Genomic DNA, 18184 nt, shown 5'->3' with positions numbered 1-18184 from the left:
TGTAACCACAGGAGGGTGTGTTTTAGTGAGAAAGAGCAAGTACTTGAAAACTAGTGTGAATAGTATTTCCTGCTATGTCTTTCTGTGTGCCATGCATTGGTCTGCTATAGGCGAGCAGTTACCTTTCCCTTATTTTGCATATTATGCTTCTCTAAGATTTATTAATAAAAAGTACATACAAAATTACAAGCAGCTTGTCTCTTGAGGATGTTGTAAGTTATATAATAAATTATGAGTCAGAATAGCTTTCCAGCTTCAGAAAGCAAGACAGATAATACTGCCTATAGACTCATATGAAAGTGAAAATAATACACTTCCCAGCTTTCAGAACTAATAATACCTACATCTACATCTACATCTACATTTATACTCCGCAAGCCACCCAACGGTGTGTGGCGGAGAGCACTTTACGTGCCACTGTCATTACCGCCCTTTCCTGTTCCAGTCGCGTATGGTTTGCGGGAAGAACAACTGTCTGAAAGCCTCCGTGCGCGCTCTAATCTCTCTAATTTTACATTCGTGATCTCCTCAGGAGGTATAAGTAGGGGGAAGCAATATATTCGATACCTCATCCAGAAACGCACCCTCTCAAAACCTGGCGAGCAAGCTACACCGCGATGCAGAGCGCCTCTCTTGCAGAGTCTGCCACTTGAGTTTGTTAAACATCTCCGTAACGCTATCACGGTTACCAAATAACCCTGTGACAAAACGCGCCGCTCTTCTTTGGAGCTTCTCTATCTCCTCCGTCAACCCGATCTGGTACGGATCCCACACTGATGAGCAATAAGTATAGGTCGAACGAGTGTTTTGTAAGCCACCTCCTTTGTTGATGGACTACTTTTTCTAAGGACTCTCCCAATGAATCTCAACCTGGTACCCGCCTTACCAACAATTAATTTTATATGATCATTCCACTTCAAATCGTTCCGCACGCATACTCCCAGATATTTTACAGAGCTAACTGCTACCAGTGTTTGTTCCACTATCATATAATCATACAATAAAGGATCCTTCTTCCTGCCTTCAGAAGAAGAGAGGGATAGGATACTTGGAGAATGTTAGAAAGAAATGGCAAGTCACTCAAACACCAGGATGAGAGGATTCTGTAAATAGTCTCTGGCACCAGCATCCAGCTAGCTAGAATGTGTTTATTTACTAACCCCTATGTGGACTTCAGTTCTGAAATGCCAAATGCGTCACCTCTTGGCCCCAGCAAGTCTGGCTGGTGGCCTTTTCTGCTGACCTGATTAAATCCAATAATAACCTATATAAGTAATAAAATTCCTTAAGTTTTAAAATTCTACGTCTTATGATTTAGTGCCCCTTAAAGATGCCCACACCTTGGCTGTCCTGACCAGGCTCACTCTGCACCTAAACAATAGGAAGAAACTTTAATACATATAGGGAGTACCCTCTGACATGCTCTTTGCAATGGTTTCTTATTTGTAGATGTAATAGCTTCCCCCATGAACCATGGACCTTGCCGTTGGTGGGGAGGCTTGCGTGCCTCAGCGATACAGATGGCCTTACCGTAGGTGCAACCACAACGGAGGGGTATCTGTTGAGAGCCCAGACAAACATGTGGCTCCTGAAGAGGGGCAGCAGCCTTTTCAGTAGTTGCAGGGGCAACAGTCTGGATGATTGACTGATCTGGCCTTGTAACATTAACCAAAAGGGCCTTGCTGTGCTGGTACTGCGAACTGCTGAAAGCAAGGGGAAACTACAGCCGTAATTTTTCCCGAGGACATGCAGCTTTACTGTATGATTAAATGCTGATGGCGTCCTCTTGGGTAAAATATTCCGGAGGTAAAATAGTCACCCATTCGGATCTCCGGGCGGGGATTACTCAAGAGGACGTCGTTATCAGGAGAAAGAAAACTGGCATTCTACGGATCGGAGCGTGGAATGTCAGATCCCTTAATCGGGCAGGTTGGTTAGAAAATTTAAAAAGGGAAATGGATAGGTTAAAGTTAGATATAGTGGGAATTAGTGAAGTTCAGTGGCAGGAGGAACAAGACTTTTGGTCAGGTGATTACAGGGATATAAATACAAAATCAAATAGGGGTAATGCAGGAGTAGGTTTATTAATGAATAAAAAAATAGGAGTGCGGGTTAGCTACTACAAACAGCATAGTTAACACATTATTGTGGCCACGATAGACACAAAGCCCATGCCTACTACAGTAGTACAAGTTTATATGCCAACTAGCTCTGCAGATGATGAAAAAATTGATGAAATGTATGACTAGATAAAAGAAATTATTCAGGTAGTGAAGGGAGACGAAAATTTAATAGTCATGGGTGACTGGAATTCGTCAGTAGGAAAAGGGAGAGAAGGAAACATAGTAGGCGAATATGGATTGGGGGGAAGAAATGAAAGAGGAAGCCGCCATGTAGAATTTTGCACAGAGCATAACTTAATCATAGCTAACACTTGGTTCAAGAATCATAAAAGAAGGTTGTATACCTGGAAGAATCCTGGAGATACTAGTAGGTATCAGATAGATTATATAATGGTAAGACAGAGATTTAGAAACCAAGTTTTAAATTGTAAGACATTTCCAGGGGCAGATGTAGATTCTGACCACAATCTATTGGTTATGAACTGCAGATTGAAACTGAAGAAACTGCAAAAAGGTGGGAATTTAAAGAGATGGGACCTGGATAAACTGAAAGAACCAGAGGTTGTAGAGAGTTTCAGGGAGAGCATAAGGGAACAATTGACAGGAATGGGGGAAAGAAATACAGGAGAAGAAGAATGAGTAGCTCTGAGGGATGAAGTAGTGAAGGCAGCAGAGGATGAAGTAGGTAAAAAGACGAGGGCTAATAGAAATCCTTGGGTAACAGAAGAAATATTGAATTTAATTGATGAAAGGAGAAAATATAAATATGCAGTAAATGAAGCAGGCAAAAAGGAATACAAACGTCTCAAAAATGAGATCGACAGGAAGTGCAAAATGGCTAAGCAGGGATGGCTAGAGGACAAATGTAAGGATGTAGAGGCTTGTCTCACTAGGGGTAAGATAGATACTGCCTACAGGAAAATTAAAGAGACCTTTGGAGAGAAGAGAACCACTTGTATGAATATCAAGAGCTCAGATGGCAACCCAGTTCTAAGCAAAGAAGGGAAGGCAGAAAGGTGGAAGGAGTATATAGAGGGTTTATACAAGAGCGATGTACTTCAGGACAATATTACGGTAATGGAAGAGGATGTAGATGAAGATGAAATGGGAGATAAGATACTGCGTGAAGAGTTTGACAGAGCACTGAAAGACCTGAGTCGAAACAAGGCCCTGGGAGTAGACAACATTCCATTAGAACTACTGATGGGCTTGCGAGAGCCAGTCATGACAAAACTCTACCATCTGGTGAGCAATATGTATAAGACAGGCGAAATACCCACAGACTTCAAGAAGAATATAATAATTCCAATCCCAAAGAAAGCAGGTGTTGACAGATGTGAAAATTACCGAACTATCAGTTTCATAAGTCACAGCTGCAAAATACTAACACGAATTCTTTACAGACGAATGGAAAAACTGGTAGAAGCGGACCTCGGGGAAGATCAGTTTGGATTCCGTAGAAATGTTGGAACACGTGAGGCAATACTAACCTTACGACTTATCTTAGAAGAAAGATTAAGAAAAGGCAAACCTACGTTTCTAGCATTTGTAGACTTAGAGAAAGCTTTTGACAACGTTAACTGGAATACTCTCTTTAAAATTCTGAAGGTGGCAGGGGTAAAATACAGGGAGCGAAAGGCTATTTACAATTTGTACAGAAACCAGATGGCAGTTATAAGAGTTGAGGGGCATGAAAGGGAAGCAGTGGTTGGGAAAGGAGTGAGACAGGGTTGTAGCCTCTCCCCGATGTTATTCAATCTGTATATTGAGCAAGCAGTAAAGGAAACAAAAGAAAAATTTGGAGTAGGTATTAAAATCCAGGGAGAAGAAATAAAAACTTTGAGGTTCGCCGATGACATTGTAATTCTGTCAGAGACAGCAAAGGACTTGGAAGAGCAGTTGAACGGAATGGACAGTGTCTTGAAAGGAGGATATAAGATGAACATCAACAAAAGCAAAACGAGGATAATGGAATGTAGTCAAATTAAATCGGGTGATGCTGAGGGGATTAGATTAGGAAATGAGACACTTAAAGTAGTAAAGGAGTTTTGCTTTTTAGGGAGTAAAATAACTGATGATGGACAAAGTAGAGAGGATATAAAATGTAGACTGGCAATGGCAAGGAAATCGTTTCTGAAGAAGAGAAATTTTTTAACATCGAGTATAGATTTAAGTGTCAGGAAGTCGTTTCTGAAAGTATTTGTATGGAGTGTAGCCATGTATGGAAGTGAAACATGGACGATAAATAGTTTGGACAAGAAGAGAATAGAAGCTTTCGAAATGTGGTGCTACAGAAGAATGCTGAAAATTAGAAGGGTAGATCACATAACTAATGAGGAGGTATTGAATAGGATTATGGAGAAGAGAAGTTTGTGGCACAACTTGACTAGAAGAAGGGATTGGTTGGTAGGACATGTTTTGAGGCATCAAGGGATCACAAATTTAGCATTGGAGGGCAGCGTGGAGGGTAAAAATCGTAGAGGGAGACCAAGAGATCAATACACTAAGCAGATTCAGAAGGATGTAGGTTGCAGTAGGTACTGGGAGATGAAGAAACTTGCACAGGATAGAGTAGCATGGAGAGCTGCATCAAACCAGTCTCATGACTGAAGACCACAACAACAACAGATGTAATAGATGTAGATGTAGAAATAGGAGCTGCCGTCCTTCCAGGTAATATATTTTCTACTAATTTTATTATGTTAGATGTAGCTTGAATGAAAACTAACAATTTTTATATAGTGACAGTTGATTATTAATGAATGCTCTAACTAATGCTTTGATGTATATTTTGATTCATGCCATATCTCTCATGCTTGTCTTTCTAAATAAATTAATGAATGATTCACCTCTTATGTTAGATTCTGATTGATTTTCAGTACACTAATTATGTTATTGTGCTAATTACTATATCAAGAGAATTTACATAGCTATTATTTGGTAGAAAGTTGTTGTAGTGTAATTGGTAGAAAGTTGTTGTAGTGTAACAGTGTCTGACATTTCTTCTTTTTTTTAATATCAAATTGAACATCTCTAGGATTATTGTTAGAATAATGCAGTGGAATTAAACTACCACTCCATTGTAAGATATTGAACTGGTCCATGTTATTTCACATCTATAGAAATGACAGCATTTTGTCAAACTGTTGAAAAAAATTTGGGAAGGAACGTTGCTACTCATTATATAGCGGAGCTGATGAGTCACGATAGGCACAACAAAAAGATTCACACAATTATAGCTTTTGGCCATTAAGGCCTTTGTCAGCAATAGACACACATACACACACATGCACACACACACTCACGCAAACCCCCATTTTTTATTACATATTCATGTGGTATGTAAAGAAATGTGTATGTTTTAGTTGGACCACTTTTTTCACTTTGTGATAGATGGTGCTGTAATAGTCACAAACGTATAAGTACATGGTATCACGTAACATTCTGCCAGTGCGGACGGTATTTGCTTCATGATACATTACCTGTGTTAAAATGGACCATTTACCAACTGCAGAAAAGGTTGATACCGTGTTGATGTATGGCTGTTGTGATCAAAATGCCCAACGGGAGTGTTTTATGTATGTTGCTTGGTATCCTGGACGACATCATCGAAGTGTCCGGACCATTTGCCTGGTAGTTACATTTTTTAAGGCAACAGGAAGTGTTCAGCCACATGTGAAACGTCAACCACAACCTGCAACAAATGATGATGCCCAAGTAGGTGTTTTAACTACTGTTGCAGATAATCCACACGTCAGTAGCAGACAAATTGCATGAGAGTCGGGAATCTCAAAAATGTTGGTGTTGAGAATGCTACATCAGCATTGATTGCACTCGTACCATATTTCTATGCACCAGGAATTGCATGGCGATGACTTTGAACATCATGTACAGTTCTGCCACTGGGTACAAGAGAAATTACGGGATGATGACAGCATTCTATTTAGCGATGAAGCATCATTCACCAACAGCGGTAACGTAAACTGGCATAATATGCACTATTGGGCAATGGAAAAGCCACAATATCTGTGACAAATGGAACATCAGCGACCTTGATGGGTTAATGTATGGTGCAGCATTATGGGAGGAAGGATAATTGGCCCCCATTTTATCGATGGCAATCAAAATGGTGCAATGTATGCTGATTTTCTACATAATGTTCTACCGATGTTACTACAAGATGTTTCACTGCATGACAGAATGGCGATGTACTTCCAACATGATGGATGTCTAGCACATAGCTCGTGTGCGGTTGGAGCAGTATTGAATAGCATATTTCATGACAGGTGGATTGGTCGTCGAAGCACCATACCATCACCGCATCTGATGTCCTCGGATTTCTTTCTGTGGGGAAAGTTGAAGGATATTTGCTATCGTGACCCAATGACAACGCCTGACAACATGCGTCAGCGCATTGTCAATGCATTTGCGGACATTACGGCAGGCAAACTACTCGCTCTTGAGAGGAATGTTGTTACACGTATTGCCAAATGCATTGAGGTTGACGGACATCATTTTGAGCATTTATTGCATTAATGTGGTATTTACAGGTAATCACGCTGTAACAGCATGCATTCTCAGAAATGATAAGTTCACAAAGGTACGTGTATCACATTGGAACAACCGAAATAAAATGTTCAAACGTACCTACGTTCTATATTTTAATTTAAAAAACCTACCTGTTACCAACTGTTTGTCTACAATTGTAAGCCATATGTTTGTGACTATTACAGTGTCATGTATCACAAAGCGTAAAAAGTGGTCCAACTAAAACATTCATATTTCTATACATACTATATGAATATGTAATAAAAATGGGGGTTCCTATTTAAAAAAACACAGTTGATATCCATTTGACCTATGGTAGCATCATCTAGCGAGCCAACCATAGTGCCATCTGGTTTCCCCCTTCAAGCTAGCAAGTTTCGTTCTTTGTAGTTTTTTCGTTTGATGCTTATTTCGTGAGATATTTAGCCCGGTCACGATCAATGGACCACCCTGTATACTAAACGTATATTATGTAAGGGAGTGTTAGTGTACCATTACTTTTCACAGTCTATATAAATAACCTAGTGGATAACATAAGAAGCTTCATACAGACTTTTTGTGGATAATGCTGTCATACAAAGAGAAATCCCAATGATAAAAAAGTGTAGTAAAATAGAAGAAGACCTGAAGAAGATCAGCACTTAATGCAGAGCTTGCCAGTTGTGCCCCTACATAAACAAATGTAATGCATTGTGCATAAATAGGCAGAAAGACTCATTATTGTGTGATTATACAATTGTACAATAATGACAGAAAGCAGGTCACATCCATAAATTATCTAGGAGTATACGTATGGAGTGATTGAAGCGGTCCAACAACATAAATCTAATCGCAGATCAGGCAATACTGAGATTTGTTGGAAGAATCCTCAGGGAATGCTTTCCACCCACAAAGGAAGTAGCTTAGAAAACCATCATTCAACCAATACTTGGGCATCCGTCTGCTTAGCTGCGTGGTAATGTACTCACCTCCCATTCAAGTGGAACTGGGTTCAAATCCCAGCCGGGTTGGGGGACTGGGTGTTGTGTTGTCCTCATCATCACCGGTGTGCAAGTCGCCCATTGTGGCGTTGAACGTACTAAGACTGGCACTTGGCGCCCAAACTTACCTGAATAGGGGCCTCCCAGCCAACAATGCCTTACGCTCATTTCCATTTCAACCAATACTTGAATATTGCTCATCAGTCTGTGATCCATACCATATAGGACTGATAGAGGAAATGTAGAAGAGCAGTGTATTTCATTACAGGTTCATGTAGTTGGTGCGGAAGTGCCTTGGAGATACTCGGCCAACTCTAGTGCCAGACACTGCAAAAGAGGCATTCTGCATCATGGTGTGGTTTATTGTTAAAGTTCTGAAAGCATATATTCCTTTAAGAGTTAACTGATATATTGCTTCCTCCTACACACTGTATATCTGACAAAATACCTGAAAAGTAAAATTAGAGAGATTTAAGTTCACATGGGCACTTACTAGCAGTCTTTCTTCCCTCAGACCATTCAAGACTGGAACAGAAAAGAGGGAAGTGGCCATAGCACACAAATTACCCTGTGTCATATATATCATAATTTGTTTCTGGAGTATAGATGTAGATGTGGAAAAATGTATAAATTTTAATGGCATATGTTTTAAGAAACAATCAAACTGTTTATTAAAGAAGTTTTTTCATTCACTGTTGTAAAAACTTAAGAGACTCGCTCAAAACCACTCAAGATTACCACCACGGCTAGCTTTGCCTCCCATACAGCCCAAACTCAGATTTCCACACCGTCTTCTTAAGCTTCTGACCCCCACCCACTGCAAGGTAACATGCATGGGGCACTTTTAGAAACTGAACTGTTGCCCTCAGTTATTCAATGCTACCTCTGTCAGTAAAGGTCCCTCTGGCCGAAGCCACATCACCAATTGTCACAAAGCTGTTGGTGGGCACTGAAGACCTTGCTGTCGTGCACCCAAAAACCCGTCTACTGCTACTACTACAAAGCTGTTGGTGGAGATACCAGTCTCGCCTGTTCCCCACATTACCTGTTCCACCCCAGATATTACCACACAAATAGCCCGCATCTCGTGGTCGTGCGGTAGCGTTCTCGCTTCCCACGCCCGGGTTCCCGGGTTCGATTCCCGGCGGGGTCAGGGATTTTCTCTGCCTCGTGATGGCTGGGTGTTGTGTGCTGTCCTTAGGTTAGTTAGGTTTAAGTAGTTCTAAGTTCTAGGGGACGTATGACCACAACAGTTGAGTCCCATAGTGCTCAGAGCCATTTGAGCCAACCACACAAATGGGTGGAGGATGCAATACCTTTCCATGCGAATGATACTGAGATGGACTTAGAGAGTGGCAGTAGTAGCAGCAGATGCTGAGCCAACAGGATGCCCTGTAGTGGTAGCACCTGCAGCAGTTGACTGATACACAGTCATTTAGTTTAGTTTCCATTTTTTCATGTACTTGTGTGAAGAAATACACTGTACCTGTGTATTTTACCATATAAACTAGTTTTTATGAAGTTAATCTAAGTTATTGATTTTCCATAAATCTTAGTACATATCTTTGTGTGAGATGGCTTCTTCATATACTTGTCCACTGCCAGAAATGCCACACCACAGGTCACATGATTACATTTAAATCTCTTGTTAGTACATGGTGTATAGTTTAGATTATTGCTTTGGAGTTTGCATATTTATTTTGCAAGATACTTTTATGTAAGCAATGTTTCTACTAAAAAGTAAGTGTTGATAAATCCATGTTCAGTAGAAAAATTTATCTCTGGTTTAAGAATTTGCAGATCTTGCAGTCTCAGGCTATAGTGAGAACTCTGCAGAGCAGATTTTAGTGTTTGTTTATTCTGCTTATTATATTTTGTGTGCACTCAGTAGCAACACAGTCAGATAATTTTCTCTTTTGTCTTCTGATACACAACATTTGACTGGTTCATCCTCACTTGACTGGCAGATATTGGTGGGTTTTCTGTTCATTCTACAAAAGGTGAAAGAGGAAAAAGGCTGCATGGTGGCTCCTTACACCTTAGGAACAGGTAGTAGGTGCTACCCAGTGCTGATAATACTTCTGAGTCAACCAGCATGGGATGCCTCTCCAGTTGCGCCATTGGCCTATTTTCCTGCCCAGTCCTTAGAATTGCAGAGGGCAGATATACCAGTCATTGGGAGCTCCAACATCAGGCAGGTAGTGGAGCCCCTCAGGGAAATAGCATGTAGGGCATGAGAGAATGTCATTGTGCACTTGCTATCTTTGCCACAGGTCTCACCTGTGATGCAGAGTAGGATTTACAGTGTCTACTGGGCACACTGGGTGCAACCAGCTGTGAATAGTGACATATGTTGGCATCAATGACGCCTGCTGCTTGTGTTCTGACACCATCCTTGGTTCCTTTTGGTGAATTGTGAATTGGGCAAAGACAATGAGCATAGCATACAGGTTGCATGCTAAGCTGACTATGTATAACATCACACTCAGGGTTGATCACAGTCCTCTGGTTTGGAGCAGAGTGCAAGTCTAAACCAGAGGCTCCGTACGACTCTGTGATAGTATCTGAGTAAATTTCTCAATCTCCGATACTGGGTGTAAAATTATAGGGTTCCCATTTATAGGTGAGCTGCAGCTGTGCACTGCACGCAGAAAGCACCTATTAGGATAGTTAGTTAGAGAATCTACCTCCCCCCCCCCCCCCCCCCAACCATTTGGGATCAGAGATTAATTGCCTGCTAAAATCAAAGTTACACCAGTCACACTGTTCTCAGAGAGTCTCCAAACAGAAATCTTTCATAACTAAGCTCACTCTGTCCGTCCACGAGATGCACAACACTGTAAAGAATGATGCTCAAGTTGATCACTGCCACTTAATGAAAAATATGTGAGCATACCAAGTCTTCCTTACAGATAAAACTCAACACATACGTAATGGAACATAATCGGCACATGGAAATGTAATTTACAGGGTATCTCAAGGAAGTGTGATGTGCCCATTACTGTTTATAATGTATATAAATGATCTAGTACAAAGTGTTGGAAGTTCTTTAAGATTGTTCACAGATAATGCTGTTGTGTATAAGAGAGCAGCAGTGTCAGAAGACGATACTGATTTGCAGAATGACCTGCAAAGGGTTGATAAATGTTGCAGGTCCTGGTAGTTCACCCTGAATGTAAATAAATGTAACATAAAGCACATACAAACGAAAAGAAATTCATTACTATACAATTACACTATTGGTGACAAATTGCTGGAAACATCTACCATAAAATATGTAGGAGTAATTACCCAGAGTAACACTAAGTAGAGTGACCATATAAAACATGGTAGGAAAAGCAGCTCCCAGACTGAGATTCATAGGAAAAATCTCAAGGTAATGTAACCCATTGGAATCCTTGCCAAATAGAACTGATCCAAAAGATAGAGAAGATCCAACAATGAGCAGTGCAGGAGTGTGACAGGTTTGCTCAAAAAAATCCAGTTGCAGATGCTACGAGAGAGGTGTTGTACATCACAGAGAGATTTGCTATTGAAATTTTGAATGAGCACTTTCTGGGAAGAGTCAGACAACATATTACTTCCTTCCACATACACCTCATGAAATGATGGTGATGAGAAAATTTTAGAAATTAGAGCTAATGTAGAGGGTTATTGACAATCAGTCTTCTCACACACTATGCATGAGTGGAACTTGAAAACACAGATCAGTTTGTAGTGCCAGGTGTACCCTCCACCACACACTGTTCTTAGGCTTGCAGACTATGATGTATATTTAGATGTGACAGTTATATTATTTGTAAGGCTCACTGTTGTGCCTTCAGCTGCCTTGAGCCTAGCAGTTTCACCAAACACACCATGTGGGGATGGCTGTTAGACCTCTGCAGGGAATAATTACCCAGTATGGCTGGCAGATCAGGCCACTAATATTTTGTTATCGAAGTAATAGTTAAGCTGATCTCCAGTACAACTATTCTGGAAGTGAAATTTCATTTAAAACTATGTTTGGTGATATGTCACTGTGTAAGGTATTACTTAAAACACTTGCAGTCCTTTGTAGTGCTGTTTTTATAACTGTAATTATGAGGGTAGTTTGAAAAGTTCTCATAACGGAATAGAAAAAAAGTACTTGCATCACTGAAACTTTTTTTATTTTTCAATGTAGTCTCCTTGTAGATTAATGCACTTGGTCCAACAATGTTCCAGTGTCTTGATCCCATCTTGAAAATGAGTTTCTTCCAGGTCTGCAAAGTAGTTGTCAACTCTGGCTATCAATTCTTTGTTTGAAGTGAATATTCGTTCACCAAGAAAAATTTTCAGTTTTGGGAAGAGATGAAAGTCTGATGGAGCCATATCAGGTGAATAAGGCGGGTGTGGCAACAATTCGTACCTTAGTTTGCGTAATTTTACCATGGCGATGGCACCTGTGTGTGCCAAGAGTCATGGCATCCATCTTTCAGATAATTTTCTCATTTCCAATTCTTCAGTTAAAATGTGAGATACTCTTTCAGATGACAACAGGCAAGCATGAGAAATTTCACGCACTTTCAATCGGTGATCCTCCATGACCATTTTGCACACTTTCACAATGATTTCTGGAGTAGTGATACATCTTGGCTGACCACTGCGCGGATCATCATCTAAGCTCTCCCAACCAAATTTAAATTCATTTGTCCACTTGATAACAGTTGAATATGGAGGAGCAGTGTCTTCTGGAAATCGGCATGAATGTCCTTTGCTTTTGTACATTTCTTTACGAAGTACTTAGTCACTGCTCGAATCTCGATTTTTTCCATCCTCGCAAATCACTATGTGGGAACAACAACAGAGCCACCTCACTGCTACAGATCTCTTCCAAAAGCACTGGCATGCCACATGTTTGCAGGCAACAGACGAATGAATATCATGTGAACAACTCATTGCACTAGCACTGACTTCTCACGGTGATTCGGAGAACTTTTCAAACCCCCTCATAGATGCTGGATTTCACATGTTGACATGTTCAGTAAAATGCAGAGAATGAGACACTCTCGGGTAATAGTTGCTGAGAGTTTTAGCTGTCAAGGAATTCATCAGTTTTCCTGAGTTGGTACTGAAAAGCAGCACCTACCATCATGGTCTCAGCCAGAATGTTGTAAGGTCTCAATGTAGCAGTGCTTCATGTCTTATTATCTATATTTTTATAACACTGTTCATCTTTCAAAATATACTTTACTCTTTTTTATTTCTTTGTCTCCATTTTAAGTAATAAATTAACCGTAACTTTATGAATTGTCAGTTACTGTTTAAGGACTTTGTCATGAGGCTCTTGGAAATTGGTTTGTTAATATCTTACACATCTAGAGTGTTAGTAAAACTTCATTGAATTTTAGTGTGTGTGTGTGTGTGTGTGTGTGTGTGTGCGTGGGGCACCAGTGTTGGTTTAATTTGAATGTTATGCTCTGGCATCAGGAAATACACTGTTTCATTTCCAGTGTCTTTATAGCTGAACTAATAACAAGAAAGATAAGATATGCAGAGTCAGAAAGTTTTCACCAATTACTTTAATACACAAAAGTAAAATCTTTATAATAGACACCCAGAGTAACACCTATCCTTCTATTGTCAAAAATCATGATGCAGATCTTAAGAAACAACATTACAAACATTTTATTATTTGCCACATCTTAATCTAAACTCTTCATTTACTGCTTGTGTGTCTCTTACTTTAAATTTCATCAACTCCATTTAGAAACTGACAGTAGAGTAATTTGTCATTGTACAGGTATATGGCAGCTGCAAAGCACATGGGTAAGGTGTTGGTGGCTGTGCGAGAGGAAGAACAAGAAAAAGTGGTTCGTCCTGCAATTCTCGAGATAGATGCTGAACCACGTTTTTATTGCAAGCCTGAATTCACATACATCATTGTTGGTAAGTAAAAGTATCATCACTTAAAGCTTGAAAATGTAGAACAGTTGATGTATGTTTGAAGTAGAGACACATGATCCCTTGTATTGGAAGTGACAATAAATTTGATCAGTACAATACTGAAAAAAGGTGCTCAAGTTAACAAATTCCCAAAGTTTTGAAAGCTAAATCACACTATTCTGCAAAATTTGAATTTATTAGTGGACAATCCAAGTGACTGACTATAATGATGATAGTCACTGCATTGCCAGATGCTCAAATACTGTTCTGCAAAATTGGAATGTAGTAGTGGACAAGCCAAGTGATTGACTATGGTGATGGCAGTTGCTACATTGGCAGATGAGAGAATATGAAAATTGAGAGAGGACAAGGGAAGTTCTACACTCTCAAAGTCAGTGGTAAGGAAGAGAAATATAGTTGTACCTGATGTAAGTTACATGTAGATAATGCAAAAATATTAAAGAAGGAATTGTGGTTTATTCATCTCATGACTACATTTGCAATCAATGGGACAGAAGATATATCAAAAATTTATAATTAGATACAGTGATTTTTACACTTATAAATAATAGTGCTAAAATAAATAAAAATGCTGTAATGATATTTCTTGGGATATGTATCACACTGTATCAAGCTCAAATTTCCAGTTTGTTCTGCATGAATTCATCAACTGAGTAATAACATTTTGGTGTTAGTGCTCCCAACAGCTTTCTTCTAAGTGTATCTAAATTGATCTACATTAACTTGTTCCATTTTAATTTATTATAAATTTTCATCCACGGTTCAAAACAACAGCATTGGTGCCTTTGTCCACAGGTAGGATTACAAGGTCAGATTTTAGGTGATGAACTGTGGTTCTTTCTGCAGATGTATGGTTAGTTTGCATGTTGAGGCATTTGGGGAATGATGGTGAAGCAAGGTTCGAGATTAAGAAATTCTGGAAAGGTATTGCAAGGAGGTTTGGACTCGATTGGTATGATTTTGCCTGACTATGTTGGTGAGGGCTAAGGATCGGTGGAATCTGAACAGATGAACATCATTGTGGAAGGAAGGGTGGCAGTGGGAGATGGGTAATTTGATGGTAACACCATCTGGGGGGATTCCAGGAGTCAACAACAACATAAGAACAGTATGCGAGACTGGGATCTGGCTAGGGATAAGGATACTTTTCTGTATTGATGCAGATGGAAGGAGCAAGGATCCATGGTTGTGCAAAACACGTGAAAAAATACATAAATAATGTAGAATTACATCCAAAAAAATTCACTAACATGCACCCAAATATGTGGGAAAATTCAGGAAAATGATGAAATAGGGGCATGCAAGATGAAACCTCAGAGAGTGGGAGTAAAGTGAAAGGCGAAAACCCACAAAAAATGTGTGAAGTCATGATGAGATCAAAGAAAAGATACAAATAAATAAATAAAGTAAATAAAAATATTTTACTGTGGGTTGCACTCTGAGTGTGGATAAGTGTGAATAAGGGGCACAGTAGATTTGACTGGATGAGGTGAAATTAGTAGGTGAGAACTGGGATGGAATGGAGAAGGAGTAGGGGCTAAGGAGGGGTTGGTAGGATGAGGTACAAGATCATGTGGAACTGGAAAGGTTCAGGAAATAACACATGAAAATATGGGAGAGTGACGCAAGGAGAGTGATCAGTTTGAAGGCATAGGATTAATGATATCAGGGGAGTAATGTGGAACATAAGATGCTGCAACAACAAGCAACATGATCCTGCAGAAGTCTGTTGTGCACAGCTGAGACAGTTGATACAGTGTGGCTTGTAAGTAGAGCATGCAGTGTGGTTTGTAAGGTGACAAGAGAAACACAGGAGAGAAGAGAAAGAAGGACCGGGTTGAGTCCAGTAATGCATTAGGAAATAGTAACAAAGGAAATCAGCACTGGGCAAGGATGGAAGAAGAGCAGTCAGAAAAAATCAAACAATGAGAAATCTATGTCATGTCTTGCAAGCTGAATTCAACTTGATGACCAGCAGGGTTAGAGCTGTTATAAAATTTCATTATTTGCTATCTGTCCTGTTGTTGCAAGTTTAATGGCCAGCAGTGTACGATATGAAGTTCATAGTTTAAACAACTTAATATTGAAAATTCTTTGAAGTCCGAGACATCAATGTTGTCTGCATGGAGGCTGATTTCCAACATCTTTCCACCCTCTGTACTAGCACACACCCTATGCAGCCAGTAACATTTGTTATAAATGTACAAGGTGTCGCTGTAAAAGAATGGGGCTGATGAATGTTCAATAGCTATGAAGTGTGGTGTCTTCTCTTTCAAATGTGTCATCTCTGGTGTCAGTAGACAAATCACTGTGGGTATGGATTTCGTGTAAGAGCTGTTATTTTCCTTTTCTGGGAAAATAATAACAGAGCAGTGAATTGTTTGAAGTTTCATTGAAGCTGGGAAAAACTGCTACTGAAATGTATCTGATACTAAAAGAAGTGCATGAAAAAGACTGTTTATCCCCTACGCAAGTTTTTGAGTGGTTGAAGCATTTACAAGATGGCCGAGAAAATTTTGAAGATTACTCATGACCAGGATGACATTCAACATCGAAAATGAATGAAAATATCAAAAAGCAGGTAATCTGATTTGATTTGACCATTAGTTGAGTATTTGGCCTACTGCTGAAACTGTAGGAACTGACAAAAGTGTATAAGCAAATTTTGCATAACGAATTTGGCATGAGAAAATTAGGTGCAAAACTGTAGTAAAAAAATTCTCACACTCAAACAAATTTATGCTCATGAAAATGTTTGAATTGACACTTTGAATAGCATTGAAAATGATCTTAATTTCTTGGAACTCTTTTCAAGAAATTAGGATCATTTTCAACATGTGAGAAATCTTGGTTCACTAATGATCCAGAGACTAAGTGCCAATCCATGCGTTTGAAGGGCCCAACTTCAGTGACAGTGAAAAAAAGCTCAAATGAGGAAATCAAGATTCAGAGTGTTGATTTTTTCTGAAATTTATGGAACTGTGTATTGTAACTGGATTCCTGAAGGTCATCTATTAATCGACATTACTGACTAGATGTTCTTGATCAACTCCATGAGAAAATAAATAGAAAATAACCTGAATTGTGGAAGAGCAAGTCTTGCATACTGCATCAAGACAATGCACTAGCTCATACTACATTGTCTGTTGTGGAGTTTCTAGCAAAGTAAAGCATCCCAGTTTAACACTGCCCACCCTATTCATGTGACATCACAGCATGTGAGTTTTACCCATTCCCCATGATCAAACCTGTGTTAGAAGGAACAAGATCTCAGTCTGTTGAAGCAGTGAAAGAAAAAATGGCAGGTGCCATCAAGGAGCTTACACAAGAAGACTTCCAGCACTCTTTTCATCTATGGAAAATTCACATGGAGCATTGTAGGGTTAGAGAAGTTTTGAGGGTGACAATAACTAAGTATGTATGTTCTTGAAATAAAAAGTTTTACAGCAATAGTCCTGTTATTTTATAGCGAAACCATATGTTGTATTGTTAGCAGCAATCACTGGTATAATGTTAACAAATGTAAAGCTGTTATTAAATACAATAAGTAATCAAAAATAAAACAATGGTATTGTGAGTATCACATGCTCAAATACACAACAATTATGAAATAAAAGAAGTAACAAAAATAATTACTTGTGAGCATTGTACTCTCATATTTTGCATCATTCTGAAAGAACTTTTAGTAACTAATCATTAATTTACAACAGTATTATACACCCCAGGACAGCTGGGAATTCTTTGAAATTCTGGAGCTTTCTCATTGTTTCTGTTTGCTGTTAAATTTTTTATAATTTTGAATGGTAAGAACTGATAATCTAATTAGCACTCTACTGCAGAATAATACTGCAGCAATAAAACATAACCAGATAATAACATTGGAATAAAACGTTGGTTGCAAAGAAAATATGCCATTTACAGCAGCAAAACACAGTGCACACAAGTGTCTGTTGACAGCAAAATGTGTCAAAGGCTTTAAGATGAAAACTATGCAATACTCCATAACAACAAACTGCTTTCCTTAAGTGTGATGTCACAACTTTGTACATTTCTAACAGATCGCAGGAGAATATTGGAAATGGTGGTTCAAGAAGTGTTGCTTTCACGGTAAATTTCCTTTCATGCAAGATGAATTATGCTACATATGAGAATGTGCAATAAACTTCTTAAATCATGGGACATTTGACAGCCAGCCTTAGCTTTTCTTGTAATTATGCTGTATGTATATAAATTTAAACCATTAGCTTTTCCTATTTGTGTGTTCATGCTGCTTAACAGTGATGTCGCTATGGGCCGACTACGTCACATGTCCTCTGAATATCTGCTGTCAGTGGCTGGAGAAATCACGTGACATGAGCTATGACTGGCTTACAAAAGCTCATTGCGCAATTCAATCACAATATCAATGCTTCAAAAGCTGCCATGCTGTATTTAGTGGAATTCATATTTAAACTTTCACAAAGTGAAAATATGCAGTGTACATGTAGCTGTGCATCAAATAACCTTCCGAAACACATAATTTCTTGCTGGGTTTCATTTCCTAAAGTGCCAGGAAGTTCTACGCCAGTGTATAAAATCTTTACCATTCAAATCACTCATAAGTTT

At 39.2% G+C, this 18184-nt stretch overlaps 1 protein-coding gene across 1 annotated transcript in view; it reads left to right on the top strand.

Moving 5' to 3' along the window:
• LOC126203689 (fatty acid synthase-like) overlaps positions 1-18184 on the top strand; it is a 469334-nt gene that overhangs the window by 360415 nt on the left and 90735 nt on the right. Inside the window, exon 29 of the mRNA XM_049938059.1 lies at positions 13416-13561. Coding sequence (XP_049794016.1) covers positions 13416-13561 — 146 coding nt within the window. The remainder of the gene's footprint in view (positions 1-13415; positions 13562-18184) is intronic.

Source organism: Schistocerca nitens, chromosome 9 (assembly GCF_023898315.1).
Source record: "Schistocerca nitens isolate TAMUIC-IGC-003100 chromosome 9, iqSchNite1.1, whole genome shotgun sequence".
In the NCBI taxonomy this organism is placed as follows: domain Eukaryota; kingdom Metazoa; phylum Arthropoda; class Insecta; order Orthoptera; family Acrididae; genus Schistocerca; species Schistocerca nitens.
The sequence above is the reverse complement of the archived record's forward strand: the minus strand, read 5'-3'. Positions and strand labels throughout refer to the sequence as shown.